General features: G+C 40.8%; 1 protein-coding gene across 1 annotated transcript in view; it reads left to right on the top strand.

Moving 5' to 3' along the window:
• LOC127971116 (scavenger receptor cysteine-rich type 1 protein M130-like) overlaps nt 1-14771 on the top strand; it is a 40344-nt gene that overhangs the window by 17048 nt on the left and 8525 nt on the right. The window contains exons 6-8 of the mRNA XM_052573931.1: nt 531-543; nt 635-692; nt 899-1201. Coding sequence (XP_052429891.1) covers nt 531-543; nt 635-692; nt 899-1201 — 374 coding nt within the window. The remainder of the gene's footprint in view (nt 1-530; nt 544-634; nt 693-898; nt 1202-14771) is intronic.

Raw genomic sequence — 14771 nt, forward strand, 5'->3', positions numbered from 1 at the left:
AGCCACGCCCTGCCACGCCCTATCGGCCCCGCGGGTTAAGTTAACCTACAATGGTTCTTAATAAAACTTAAATTCTCAGTATGTCTCATCTCTTAGACCTCTATCTATTATGAAGCACTATTATGTTGCTTTGTCTAATTTCCGGCTTTTTAACCAAAACAATTTACTAAAATAAAATACCTGTTTGACCAGAAATAAAGAAATTAAGAATTTTATTCTATGAAAAACATAATTATTTCTGTTCCTGTAAGCCTTCAACACCTAGACACTGTAACACGAGCAAAAGACACGTATCAGCTCGTTTCTGGAATAAGTGTTTGCTGCCATCCATTGGAAGACTTAACCCATTGCAGGATGAAATGCACCTTGAATACATAGTTTTTTGCTGCCATCTTGTGGTTGAGAAACACATTGCTACATTCAACGCACAAAGAAACTTGTACTGTTTTTTGAGCTGATGAAAATTGTTTGTTGAGCAGAAAACGATGGAGAGCTGTCTGATGCTCAGATTTCTGTGCTATATGATACAGTTCATCACCTCTGGTAGGTCTATGCTTCAAGGAGGAAAATAATCTCAAGTCAAACTATTTATATGTAATAGTAATTTTTTTTCAATCTTGTTTATTCCCCTTTTCTTGGATGGGGTAAATATGGCTGTGATCATAGTAAAGATGCTGGAGTCATCTGCTCAGGTGAGCTGTTACAAGTTATGAAATCACTTAAAATTGTTCACATTTCACATACTTTCTAAAAACATCTAATAGCACATCTGTTCCATGAGTACTTAAAATTATTAATGCACTCCTTCACAGTTTTCTTTACTGTGTCTCTGCTATAGCTGTTATTATTATTATTATTAAAAACAAAAACTATTTTAAAATTATTTGTGTTCTTTCAGGAGTCCGGCTGGTTGGAGGTTCTCGCTGCTCTGGGAGGTTACAGATCCTTCATAATCAGACGTGGATGTCAGTGTGTGACGCTGTCTTTGACCAGCAGGATGCAGAGGTTGTGTGTAGAGAGCTGGACTGTGGGGCTCCTGTACAGGTGCTGGGAGCAGCTGCTTTTGACAAAGGAGACGCTCAGATGTGGACACAAGAGATTCAGTGCAGAGGAAACGAGTATCAGATTCACCTCTGTCCAGCATCACTATCACATGAAAACAACTATTCACACCACAATGATGTTAGACTGGTGTGCGCAGGTTGGAATGATTTTCTTTTTTAAATATTTATAAATAAAATGTTTAATTTTAACAATTAATATATATATATATATATATATATATATATATATATATATATATATATTAAAGATTGTATGTTGTTTCTGCAATATAAATTTTTCCCTCTATCCCTCTGTTTTTTCTTTATCTCTCATTCTCATTCTCATATGTATATCATCTGTATGTGTATATATATATATATATATATATATATATATATATATATATATATATATATATATATATATATATATATATATATATACACACACACACATACAGAGCTGGGTAGTAACGGATTACATGTAATCTGGATTACGTAATCAGATTCCAAAACTCAGCATGGCCTCTATTTTGTGTCCTAACAGACAAAGCTGGTCGGACTTATGCCATGGAGATGTTCGATCAACATAAGTCTTCAGCACTCTGACAGGGCAAAGACTCAGATCTCCTGACCCTGCCTCTGCAGGGGATAAAGCCTCCAAGACCACTTGTTGAAAGTGAAAAGGGTTCGAAGTGACATAGGGACATAATTAGGCCTCGTCGCAGCAATACTTTCAGAGCCTGGTGCAAAATCCATGCACGAGGGCGAAACAGAAAAAGCCTGTAAATCCCTCAACTCTCTTGAGGGAGGATAAAGCCACAAGAAGAACTGTCTTTAAGTCAGGATTTTATCCGGTATAGTTTCAAAGGGCTCAAATGGATGCCCTGATAAACCTTGCAACACAATGGATAAATCCCATGAAGGAACTCGCACAAGGCGGAAAGGCCTCAGCCTTCGCGCACCTTGTATAAAATGAGAGACCAGCGGATGACGCCCCACTGAAGCACCATCTATATATACAGGGTTAGCTGAAATGGCTTCCACGTAAACTTTCAGAGTGACTGGCGTTACTCCATCAGAGAAACCGTCTTGAAGGAACTCCGGTACTAAAGCCACTGGGCAGTAAACTGGATCCAATTACAAATTCCACACCAGATCGTAAACAGTTTCCATTTGAAAGCATATAAGCGTCTCGTAGAAGCTGCCCTAGAATTCATTATAGTCTCGGTGGTTTAAACAGAAAGACCGGGACATATTAACTCACCCCGCTCAGAGGCCATGCCCACAGCTTCCATAGATCTGGTCTTGGTGCCAAATCATTCCCTGTGCTTGCGATAGTAAGTCCTGTCTGAGGGGAATCTCCAAGGAGAGCCCGCTAACAGACTCACCAGGTCCGCAAACCACAGCTGTGTGGGCCACCACGGAGCCACCAGCAGCAGCTGCTCCACTCTGTCCAGCCGTATCCTGGATAACACCGCTGGAATTAAACAAATTGGGGGAAAAGCATACAAGCTGGTTCTAGGCCAATTGTGAGCTAACGCATCAAAGCCCAGGGGCGATGGAGGGCATAGGGAGAACCACAGCGGGCAATGCGTAGTCATGCTCGACGCGAATAAGTCCACTCTTGCTTCTCCAAATATTTGCCCTAAAAGGCTCACTGTTTGGGGGTGCAACCTTCACTCCCCCTGCTCCAGAGTCTGTCTGGATAGCAAATCCGCTCCAAAGTTCAAATGTCCGGGGACATGAACAGCTCGGATCGATAGAAATCTGTTCTGAGACCAAAGAAGAATATTTCTTGCCAGCCTGCACAGTGGGCGAGTGCATAATCCTCCTTGATGATTCAGATATGACACAACCGCTATGTTGTCTGACCTGAGTAGTACATGACAGCCGATCAGCAGATTCGAGAAATACTGGAGAGCTAGAAAAAGCGCCAGTAATTCCAACCTGTTTATATGCCAACTGCGTTGTGTCGCCGTCCATACTCCGTGAGCTGAGCGCCCATGATAAACAGCTCCCCAACTGGTCAAAGACGCGTCCGTCATGACAGTCTCTCGGGAAGCACAAATCCCCAGCCGAACTCCAGCTAGAAGGAATTCGGTTGACATCCATTGTCTTATTGACATAACACATCTCCGTGTCACCAAAATCGTCCGATGCAAAAGACAATGGGGTGAAATGTTCCGGCTTGTCGTCCACCACTAAAAAGGGCGCATATGAAGTAAGCCCAGACGGATTACAGGGGATGCCACTGCCATTAGACCTAAAAGTCTGAGGCACAAACTCACCATCACTGTGCAACTCACTTTGAAGTGACGCACGCATGACGCAAGAGACTGAGCACGCGGGAGAGATAGTCTGGCTGTCATCACGTGAGAGTCCAAGTTTATTCCAGAAGGTTATCCGCTGAGAGGGAATTAAAACACTTCTAGAAATTTATGCATAAGCCCAGGCTGTTTAGATGATTCAGCACAAGATCCCGATGGGAGTGTGCTTGAGTCTGCGATTGTTCTAAACACCAGCCAATCGTCCAGGCAGTTCAATACACAAACGCCCTGTAGCCGCAACAGGGCCAGAACTGCATCCATGCGTTCAAAAATACTCGATGAGCCAAGGCTAAGCCGAAAGAAGAACACAGTATTGATACGCTTTGCCCTCTAAAGCGAATCTGAGAGGGGTCTACTTTTATAGCCCGCAGAGATGCTCCTGCTGCAGCACCATGATTTGGTTAACAACCATGGGAGATTTCCATGGCAAAAAGGTGGGCCTTTCTGAACTGAATGGTGTATCCGTGACAAATTGTGCGTGACACCCATAGTGAAAATGCCGGGCAAGCGCTACCCGGCAGCCCATAAAATGTATTGGTTTCCAAGCCTCCGCCTGCAGCGTTCCCACATGCATTAACGTCCGAGCATGGAAAGCTCACAGCATCCGTAAGCAAGGAAAGCGCATGTGTAAAAGTCACTACGTTTCGTTGTGACTAATCCTGAAGCGTATCCACGGCAGGTTTTAATCCAACAAGATAAACATCAGGCCATGCCGCTAGCTAGAACGCGGCAGCTGTGAGCCGTTCATAAACTGGCCGTCTTTGTCAGACTCTTGTGCCGTCCCTCAGACTCTGGATTGTGCAGAGTGTCTGAGGGGGCGTTCAAGTGATAGCTCAATTCAATGATGCTCGAGGTGCCTTTGCTGCGAGACAGTCAATGTTAGAGCGTGGGGATTGAGGACGAGAGGCTTTTGTCGTCCAACTCTGGTTTTTGTAATGTCGGCAAGAGGTGCCAAGGTGGCGCTCGACCGTTAACCCCGTCATAGAACGGTTCACTGCTCGGGCAGTGTGTTTGGTAACACTTAGCACCAAATCTGTTGCCCCCGCAGCTTCTTCACAGCCTCCGGTTGTAATATCTTTCTCGTTAAGAACCGCCATAAAGTGAAGTAAATTTGCCGAGATTGGACACGACTCGACACACCTTCGACGAGACTTTAGGCCGCGGCCGAGTTCGGTGCGATCCGTTCGGCTAGAGAGTTCGTCCACAGCGGCATCGCTGTATAACAGCAGTCCGCCATGTCAGCAATGGTGGCGAAACCTGCGGCGTTCGTGACGTGCGCTGATTAAGGCTGCTTCCAGGACCTCGAAACCTCTTGGTGGAGGTCCGTGAAGAAGGGTAGCGGCTCACGGGGGGGATAGTTTATCCACCACGCAGGTAACCACATTCAACAGCTCACTGAGGAAGGGGAGGCGCGTTTCTCCTGTCCGCTCGGAGGGAGAGAACCGCATGTACCAGCCAGAGCCTACTCTGAGTCCGAAGTAGCGGTGGACAAACATAGTTTGAAAAAGCAGATCTGCTGATTAACACGCTCGAGTGGGGGAGAGCGAGCAAGTGTAAAACCCCAGTGCATCACTGTATTCATAGTCAAAGCCACACATATCGCCCCAAACCACCACCTCGTGCGGCGCCTCGGCGACTGCAGAAGCATAATGGTGGGGGTTAGACGCGAGGCAACCTATACAAAATACACTCCAGAGCGCAGATTATTATTATTTTTTTTTTTTTTTAAACTGTAGCCGTAGGCTATCACAGAGAGAACATGTAGAGAGGCTGCTAACGAACTCTCATGAGTGCCTCCTCATGATAAACCCATTATATGGCTCTTACCTTTCGTTGACTCATCGCGTCTGCGAAGAGGAGTTGAACACTGCTCAAAGAAAAAAACGCTGAGAACACAAGATGGTTTCCTTAGGGCACAGATGATTCGCTTTCCAGAAGGAATGAAATCTGAGTGAAATAGCGCGCGGCACTCAGGTATACGATGCGTACGCATGCGTAGGGCGGTGCCAAGCGCTATTTGGCCAGTAGGATTGGCGGGATGGTATAGAGCTTCAGACATTCGTCACACCGAGGGGTGTTCCCATACGGTGACGTCAATGCAGCATCGAAGGGACCTATGAAAGGGAACGCATTTTTTGTAAGGGCAACATATTCAAATCCCCAATTCAACAAAACGCAGACTGGTACACCCAACATGGCCGAACATTCGGTCGCTCACTGATCCTGATTTGACTACTTATGTCTTAAATACTGAGGCAACATCTTAGATTAGATTAGATTCAACTTTATTGTCATTATGCAGAGTACAAGTACAGAGCTAATGAAATGCAGTTAGCATCTAACCAGAAGTGCAAGAATATAGTGTTTTATATACATAAAAGTGCAGAGTAAGTAAAGCTATGATATACAGAATGTACAGTGGAGTTGCTATATACAATATTGAGAAGAGTATATACAGAATATAAATATGAATGCAATGTAGGGATTGTACGTACATTATGAACAGAGCAATGAAGGATTATACATTATGAATAGCAGGAGCGTGAGAACAGTGGTAAAAAATACAGTTGGATGAGTGTGCAAAAGTATTGTTGAACAATGTATTATATGCAAAATAACAGTAGTGCAATGATATTTTTGTAGAAATAGTTTACTGTGCTTGTACAGTAACAACTTTAGACAGTTTATAGTGTAATGGCTTTAACCATGTGCAAGCGCGTTTCTCTTGTTTCTCCTATTTCAAATGCTGTCCAGTCAAACAGGTAAATGTTTCAAATGTGCTTTAGTTAAAAACAAACAGAACAGTGAAAATATTCAGCGTTAGCAGCAGCTGTTCTGATTGTTTTTAACTAAAGCACATTTGTGTCAGTGAACAATAGATGAGGTTAAAGGGGGAGTGAAATGCTATTTCATGCATACTGAGTTTTTTACACTGTTAAAGGGGGGGGGGGGGGGTGAAATGCTATTTCATGCATACTGAGTTTTTTACACTGTTAAAGAGTTGGATTCCCATGCTAAACATGGACAAAGTTTCAAAAATTAAGTTGTACATTTGAAGGAGTATTTCTGTTCCAAAAATACTCCTTCCGGTTTGTCACAAATTTTGGAAAGTTTTTTTCAAGTATGGCTCTGTGTGACGTTAGATGGAGCGGAATTTCCTTATATGGGTCCTGAGGGCACGTTTGCCGGAAGAGCACGCGCTCCCGTATAGCAGAGCAGAGAGAGGCTGTGCACAGACAATCACTGATCAGAGCGAGAGCGTCGCCAAATGTCACAAAAGGAGTGTGTTTTTGGTTGCCAGGGCAAGACAACCCTGCACAGATTACCAAAGAAAAAACAGCATTAAGGGACCAGTGGATGGAGTTTATTTTTACAGAGCATCAACGGAGTTGTGCAAGTGTTTGTGTTTGTTCCCTGCATTTCTAAAATGCTTGTTTTACAAACAAAGCCCACGTTTGACGACGGATTTGCGTATCGTTTATTTCTTAAGGATGATGCAATCCCAACGAAAAAGGGTCACGATTGTGTGTTGGAACCACAGGCGGTGAGTAAAACTGCTTAAAATATCTCTGCCTCCTTGTTAGTGCGTCCGCCTCCCATCGGAGACCGGGGTTCGAGCCCCGCTCGGAGCGAGTCCTTGCTGCTGCTGCTGCTGCTGCTGCTGCTGCTCTCGTTCAGTTTCAGCCTTCACAGCTGTCACAGCTTCCACATGCTCTCAACTAGGGGTGGGCGATATCTCGATATTTAAAATATATCAAGATATTTTTTAAACACGATATGGATTTTGACATATCGTATATATCGATATATTGTTTATATTTTGATTCCGCCACTTTCCTTGTTTGCCTTCCCTGTGCTGTGCTCGCCCCCGCTCGCTCGCCCCCGGCCTCCTTGCTTTTGTCAAGGGGCAAGGAACTCGACCGGAAGTTGAAGTCGGGTGGGGGCTGCCATCTTTTAGCAGAACTTCCCTTGCGTTAGCATTCCCATTGACTCCCATTCATTTTGGCGTCACTTTGACAGCGAATAACTTTACATCTGAGGTGTTTAAAGACTCTGTTTGTCCATTATTTATTTCTAAAGATACACGACAATGTATAAAGGGCTCCATTACCTTCTATGTTACATTATGGCCCCGTATAAACAGTTTTTGTAAAAAATAGGCTAACGATTGCGTCATAACCACTCGGCTCTCTGTCGCATTACCGTACAGACAGGTGGAGAAGCTCGCAGCAAATTAACTTAATATGGCGTACTGGCGTTCCATTTTAAAATACTATACAAAATAATTAATCAGAATACTTACTCCTGCTCACTCACGACAAAGAACTCCCCGCTCAAGCTCGCCGTCTCTTCAAGATTAACGATGGCAGTTTGCACGCACAGCCACTTAGAAGATTTACATCTGGCAGACAGGTTGCTGACGTCGTCAAGCTTCGTTTGAGTCTGCGCGTCAGAAACGGAAGTGCTAAAAAACGCTAAAACTGGGCTTCATTTGTCTCAATTGAGTTCCAATGTGGTCGCTGTGTCCATTTCTTTTACTGTCTATGGCTTTTGTCCCCTCTCACCTCGCGTGTAGAGAACTAGTCAAAAAAAAGACAACTGGCTCCATTATATGGAGATACTTCAGTTTTAAGGCATAGGGCGAACGGCAGGCAGATGTCTACTGTAGGGCCCAATGAAACGCGGACGGAATCGCGGAATCCAGTCATAAAAATGGAATTTACAGTTTAACGCGGAATGTCACGGAATTGGTCAAATTTTAAATGAATTAATCAAAAGTCGGTCATGCACTTACATCAAATCGCTAAATGGACTAATATCTGCAAATATTAACCCGGAAAAGTCTATTTAAATATGAATCCTGCATGTTCTGCGTGTCTGCGTCAACGAATGGAGCAGAAGCGCGTCTTCATTCATTAAACACGGAAGCTCGCATAACGCTCGCGCTGATTTCATTGTCTTTCCTCTCTCTAAATAAAGACGTGAACACATGAGGAACATCTCCAGAACTGCACTGAGAGTCACTTCATGAGCATCTGACCGTTTGATTTGAGTAAGACTAGCTCATATCACATCATAGACTGTAGTATCACATACAGAAAACTGTAAAGGTAAACCCGTCAAAATAAAAGTATTTGACAGAAATCTATTACTATTGTACAGCAGAATGTAGATAGCCCACTACTACTACTATTAAAATGAAACGAACATAATTTTATAAGGAATAATCACACAACATTTCTCCCATGTTTTATTTTTAATAGTAAATCCCCTTTGTTTACCAAAAAATAAAGTTTGCTTAATTTTAAATAATTAAAAGATAAATTAAATGAATGTTTTATGCATTCATTTGATAATCAGAAAAATGTAAATACACAGAATTTCTGAAGGGAAAAAAACATTTCACATAAGGCTATTTTAAGAATTGTTTTTAACTAATTAAGTTGTTTTTATGCATTTAAATAATTGCACATGCTAAAACACAGAATTAGGTAACAATAAAACCTATGGTGAAGAAAAAAATAAAATGTTTCATAGGCCCCTTAACATGTAATATTTGCCATATTTGTTTTTGCAGTAGTTTTTTGGGGGTTATTTTTCCTGTAAAGATATCGAGATATATATCGTATATCGAGATATAGCAAAATATATCGAGATATATTTTTTGCTCCATATCGCCCAGCCCTACTCTCAACGCAACTGGCGCTCGTGATTCTTTAGCTCCGTCCACACGTCACGCCTCCAGGCGCTCGTGTTTTTCCGGGAAAAATCGGTACAGACTATCTTTCTCTTATGAATATAATAAAACTAAATACTTTTTGGAGTTATGAAGGATGCAGTACTACTCTATAGGTACTCAAGATTAACATGATATTGAGTGAAAACGAGCATTTCACCCCCCCTTTAAGACACAAGACAGACAAGCTGGAAGCTTGGATCAAGAGCGAACCCGGTATAATGCTGTGTTCACACCAAACGCGAATAGAGCGTCTGGCGCGAATGATTTCAATGTTAAGTCAATGCAAAGGCGCGTTTACGCGCGTCTGGAGGTCTCGCGGCGCGAATGGGGCTGTGTTCACATCAAACGCGAATAGAGCGTCAAATTCGCGTCTACCGCGTCTAGTTTGCCGCTTGACCATTTTGAGATCATTCGCGCGAGTAATTCGCTTCATTCGCGCGTGAAATTAACTTCACAACAGACGCGAATTCGCGTCATGGGGGGGCTTCTGACAGCTGAGTTCAAGCAGCATTTTCAACCGCCATTTTTATTCGGATAATTTAAAATATTGCTGTTACTGTGTGATGAAATGTAGTTTTAAAAATATTTCAGGCGAGAATGTAGTTGTTTTAAACTCAAATATGCGGTTTATTTATAATGACAGCGTCTATGAGTCATTCCACGAAACCGGTACGATTTGAGTCCCTCTGACCTTTTCAAGTGTATTTTATCTATTGGGTCACCAAAATCTATTTTTAAAAGTTTTTTGTATCAATTGAAATGTCTCCTTTAATAAAGTTTGAAAACATGATATACATTTTATCTTTAAATTAGAAATTATCTTGTTTTTTTTCAGTTGACACCACCTATTTGTCATGTCCCTCGTGGCCTTCTATGAAAGTGTACTTGGAATATTAACAATAAAATAAAATAAAAGTCCATACATTTTGCCTTTCCCATAAATATCTATCTGTGCTTATTTGCTGTTAATGATTTTTTTCTAAATAAATTCATGATTATTCATTAAAATTACATTATTTAGTACCGTCCCTCAGTAACCCCTCAACCCCGTTACGCATATCATTCTCCCCCCATAAAAATAATGAACTGATCCTTATCTGGCATCAATAACAGGAAGTGACATCATTGAAGTCTTCTGACCAACATTGTGAGCAGACACAGGCGAGTTACCACCATCTTTTATAATTATAACTTATTTATATTGTGATATTGTTGTTGTCAAGCTTAACGACTCAACCCTGTTACATCAAATAAAGATAGAAAACTATTACTTGTGAAAATTATCTTTGTTATTTCAACAATATACACAATTTCTTAAAATCATGCATGCCATGTACTCCCCTATCATTCACTACATGTAGAGCAGTGGCCATTTTGAGCAAATAATCACAACCCTGTCACACTCAACCCCGTTACTTATTTAATATTAATGGGGTAGTGAGATTGTGATGGGGTTGTGTTTTTAACTCTTTGGATCTGACGTTATCCAGTAATTTAAATTAATTAATATATTACTGCCTAGATTTTCACACCTCAGTGTTAAGTAAATTAAAAAATATGAAATAATTTTTTTATTTTATTTTTATTTTTAATTTCAATTTAAACATCTACAGACATCTAATGTATGAGTCTGTGATGGCACCGACAACAGCGCTGTTCATCTTCACAGCAGTTCAGTCAGTGTACTGTTTGAGTACATGAATTACTCCGGGATATTGGTTTGTTTGAACTCAGAGGGAGTGTCAGTCACATTAAAAAAGTTAAAAGCTTAAGTAATTTGTGGATTAATGCGTATTAGAGATGCGAACCATTTAAAATGATTCAGCGCGATTTGGTGAACTGAATGATTCGTTCGCGAACCGGATATCCAGACTGCTTTGTTTTGAACTCTCTCTCACAACAGACACGAAAGAGAAGACAATGCTGAATAAAGTCGTCATTTTTGCCATTTTTGGACCAAAATGTATTTTTCGATGCTTCAGAAAATTCTAACTGACCCTCTGATGTCACATGGACTACTTTGAAGATGTTTTTCTTACGTTTCTGGACATGGACAGTAGAGAGTACACACAGTTTCAATGGAGGGGCTGAGAGCTCTCGGACTAAATCTAAAATATCTTAAACTGTGTTCCGAAGATAAGCGAAGGTCTTACGGGTTTGAAACAACATGAGGGTAAGTTATTAATTACATAAATTTGCTATCTGGGTGAACTAACCCTTTAAGAGTTTAAAAATTGACTAGGCTGAGTGGTAGAAAGTTTTGGAAAAATTGAACACTTTAGAAAAAAGTGAAGTTAATTTAGTTTGCATGTGATAGACTGAAAAAAAACACATCAGATTTATGGCTGCTTGCTGTTTTGGCATCCTTCAAACGGATAAAGATTTGTCAAGACTTTTTACCCTTCAACAGAGCCCTGATTTCTTTCATCCTTTTCCCAGCGTTATTTCCCCAATTAACCTTATCATATCCATTTCTCATCATTATTGACCAATATATTGATTGTGTTTGTAGGTAACATGTTGATGGGAAGAAAAAAATAAGAAAAGAAAGAAACAGGCTGAAGAAGAAAATAGAAGAACTTCAGGAAAGCCTGGAAAAAGAAAGAAAACAAAGAAAAATACAAAAAAAGGTGCCAACGTTTAAAGAAGAATTCTGATTCACCTCGGTCAAAGGTGAATGAACTAACAGCAAATTGCCCTGTAAACCCCAGAATCAGGAAGATGTTGCTGTATCACCAATCACTAATTAAAGACATCAGTAACCAATATCAGTAGACCAACAAAGAAAGGGATAGACAGCTAACTGCAAAAGTGACAAGTTGAGAACCAGATCAGTCCGATTTGTCAGTTTATAATGTTCTAATGTAGCTGTTATTGTTGTTTTTCCTGCAGTCGGGTTAATAAAACTCAGTTCAATTGTAATTTATATTTGTTGTCTTTCTTGGTAACATATTGAAATGCAGTGTTTATAGAAAATCTTACAGTGAATTTGAGTAAAAAACAATTGTTTATAAGTTAAACTGTATTTGTCTCTTCAACCCCGTTACCATCTTCAACCCTGTTACCCTAGTCTCAACCCTGTTACACTTAAGTTTTTATTAATTATTTTTTTAAGTTTATGATAAAGTTATTTAATATTTGTTGAACTCAGTCTGAAATGTTCAGAGCAATAATAAGAATACTGATTTTAATTTAAATTCTGAAGTTAAACCACAACTTTGGTAAAAAAATGATGAGGTTGCTGTCACAAAAAGTGACCGTTTCAGGCTTAAGTATAGCAAAAGTGAGATTTTATGTAACTTTTATATTTGCAATTATTGAATTAAGTGTGAGGGACATCTGAATAAGAGGAAAATGTTGATTTCATTACAAATAAATTTTATAATCATATTCAGAGAGCTCCCATAGTGTCCATAACGGGGTTGAAGATTAATAGTGCCCTTACCTTAAAATAGTAACCAATAATAAATAGGGATTTGATGCCTGAGGTGGGAAAATATGTTTTTCTGGGAGTTGAATATGTCATTATTGCTGTGGTGTGTTCAGAAAAGTAATATATATAGGTAAAAAATCTAAAAATGTTTAAGTCCAAATCATACCGGTTTCGTGGAATGACTCCTATTTAAAAAATGTGTTTCGCCGATCTCGGAGATGAGCTCCATGCGATCAGCGGGAGCTCATGTATCCGCCGAGAGTAGCCTTACCTCGGCTAGATGTTCTGATATTGGCCGCTGGCTCTGATGTCTCTTTAGTGGTTCAAGATAAAATATAATTCGTTTGGGGTAAAATGAAACGTTTCTTATCTTTGGCCTTTATTCAATTTATCTATTAATATGTTTATATATATATATATATATATATATATATATATATATATATATATATATATATATATATATATATATATAGGTCCTTTTTATTCCTGTCTCTATAGAAATATGAACTTTTGTCATATAGCTCCGGTTGACTGCTCACTGACAACATCTGTCGTTCCTCCTTGTTGAATGAGTGGAGAAAGGTATTCCTGCACAACCGGAGGCTGCAGGAACATACTGTTGAATGAGTGACTCCTAGCAGGCTCCTGATTGGTTAACGCGGCGCGAATTGACGCCAAAGTTCAAATTTTTCAACTCGGGCGGCAGACGCGAATTCGCGTCAAACGCTAAATGTACAAAAAGCACCATTCGCGCTTAACGCGCGTTTCGCGCGTCAATTCGCGTCATTCGCGCGAACTAGACGCGCGAATGAGGCGAATTCGCGTCTTCCGCGCCGCGCTTAACGCCCCATTCGCGCCGCGAGACCTCAAGACGCGCGTAAACGCGCCTTTGCATTGACTTAACATTGAAATCATTCGCGCCAGACGCTCTATTCGCGTTTGGTGTGAACACAGCATAAGAGACACTTGTCTTCTCGCCTTCTCGGAAGCATGGCTAGGGAGTTAGACCGGGACTAGGACCTGATTATGAGTGGGTTTGATAGCCCAATTCGCCTGGACCGAGACCCGATGACAACTGGGAAAAGTCGGGGAGGAGGAGTGTGTCTCTACGTAAACAAAAGGTACTGTAACACTGTGGTAGTGAGAGAAAGAATATGCACTTCGGATATTATTGACTGTGTCTTTCCGGCCGTTCTATTTACCTCGAGAGTTCCAACAACTGTTTTATACGCTTGTGTACATTCATTCGCGAGCCAGTGCTTCAATTGCAGCGCAAGTGATCGATGATGTCACTCACAGACTGGACTCTATTTGCCCAGAGACCCCCAAGTTTTTTATAGGAGATTTTAACCACTGTACTTTAGACAAGACCTTAAGATCATATGAACAGTATATAACTTGTTCTACAACGCAGAGGAACACCACTTTAGATCTATGTTATGGTTCAGTAAATGGAGAGTGTTTCCCACAGCCTTTCACTCTATTTGTGGCGGCACTCCCCGCCCCCATATACAATATATGTATATGTATATGTATATGCAAATTAATTTTCTGCCAGCAGGAGGCGCTGTAAGAGCGGGAGAGATAGAGGTTTCTCCAGTAATGGGCTGTAAAGCAGGGCTGAGCTCACAAATGCTGCTTTATCAGGCATTACGTGCAAGATTAAATGAAACTGACATAAAAAAAAAAATTCTGAATACAGTCGGTTACCTTCTGAAATAAAGTTACATAAAAAAAACGGTTTTTGAAACGTGTAGTGCTCATGTTTATTCAGTGAATAATCTATTTGTGGCGGTCGGTTTTGATATTGTGGCGGCCCGCCACAAATAAATCAATGTGTGGGAAACCCTGCTATAGATCTATGGCTATGCCACCACTTGGTGCCTCCTACCACAACAGTATTTATTTGATGTCTGTGTTTAAGCAGGCGTTCAGACGCCTTGAGCGTGAGGAAAAAACATAAAACTTTGGACAGAAGACAGCATTTCCTCTCTACAGGGGTGTGTGGAATGTACTTATTGGACTTGTTTTTATGACACTTGTAATGATATTAATGAACTTACAGAAACAACGTCTGCCTATGTCAAATATTGTGTTGATATGATAATTCCATCTAAAAAAGTGGTAATTTATCCTAATAACAAGCCTTGTGTAACGAATTAATTGAAAAGTGTTATCAACAGGGAAAAAAAGACATTCTATTTAGGAGACCTGGTAGAGAA

The sequence above is a fragment of the Carassius gibelio genome, chromosome A4 (genome assembly GCF_023724105.1).
Source record: "Carassius gibelio isolate Cgi1373 ecotype wild population from Czech Republic chromosome A4, carGib1.2-hapl.c, whole genome shotgun sequence".
NCBI classification, from domain to species: Eukaryota; Metazoa; Chordata; class Actinopteri; order Cypriniformes; family Cyprinidae; genus Carassius; species Carassius gibelio.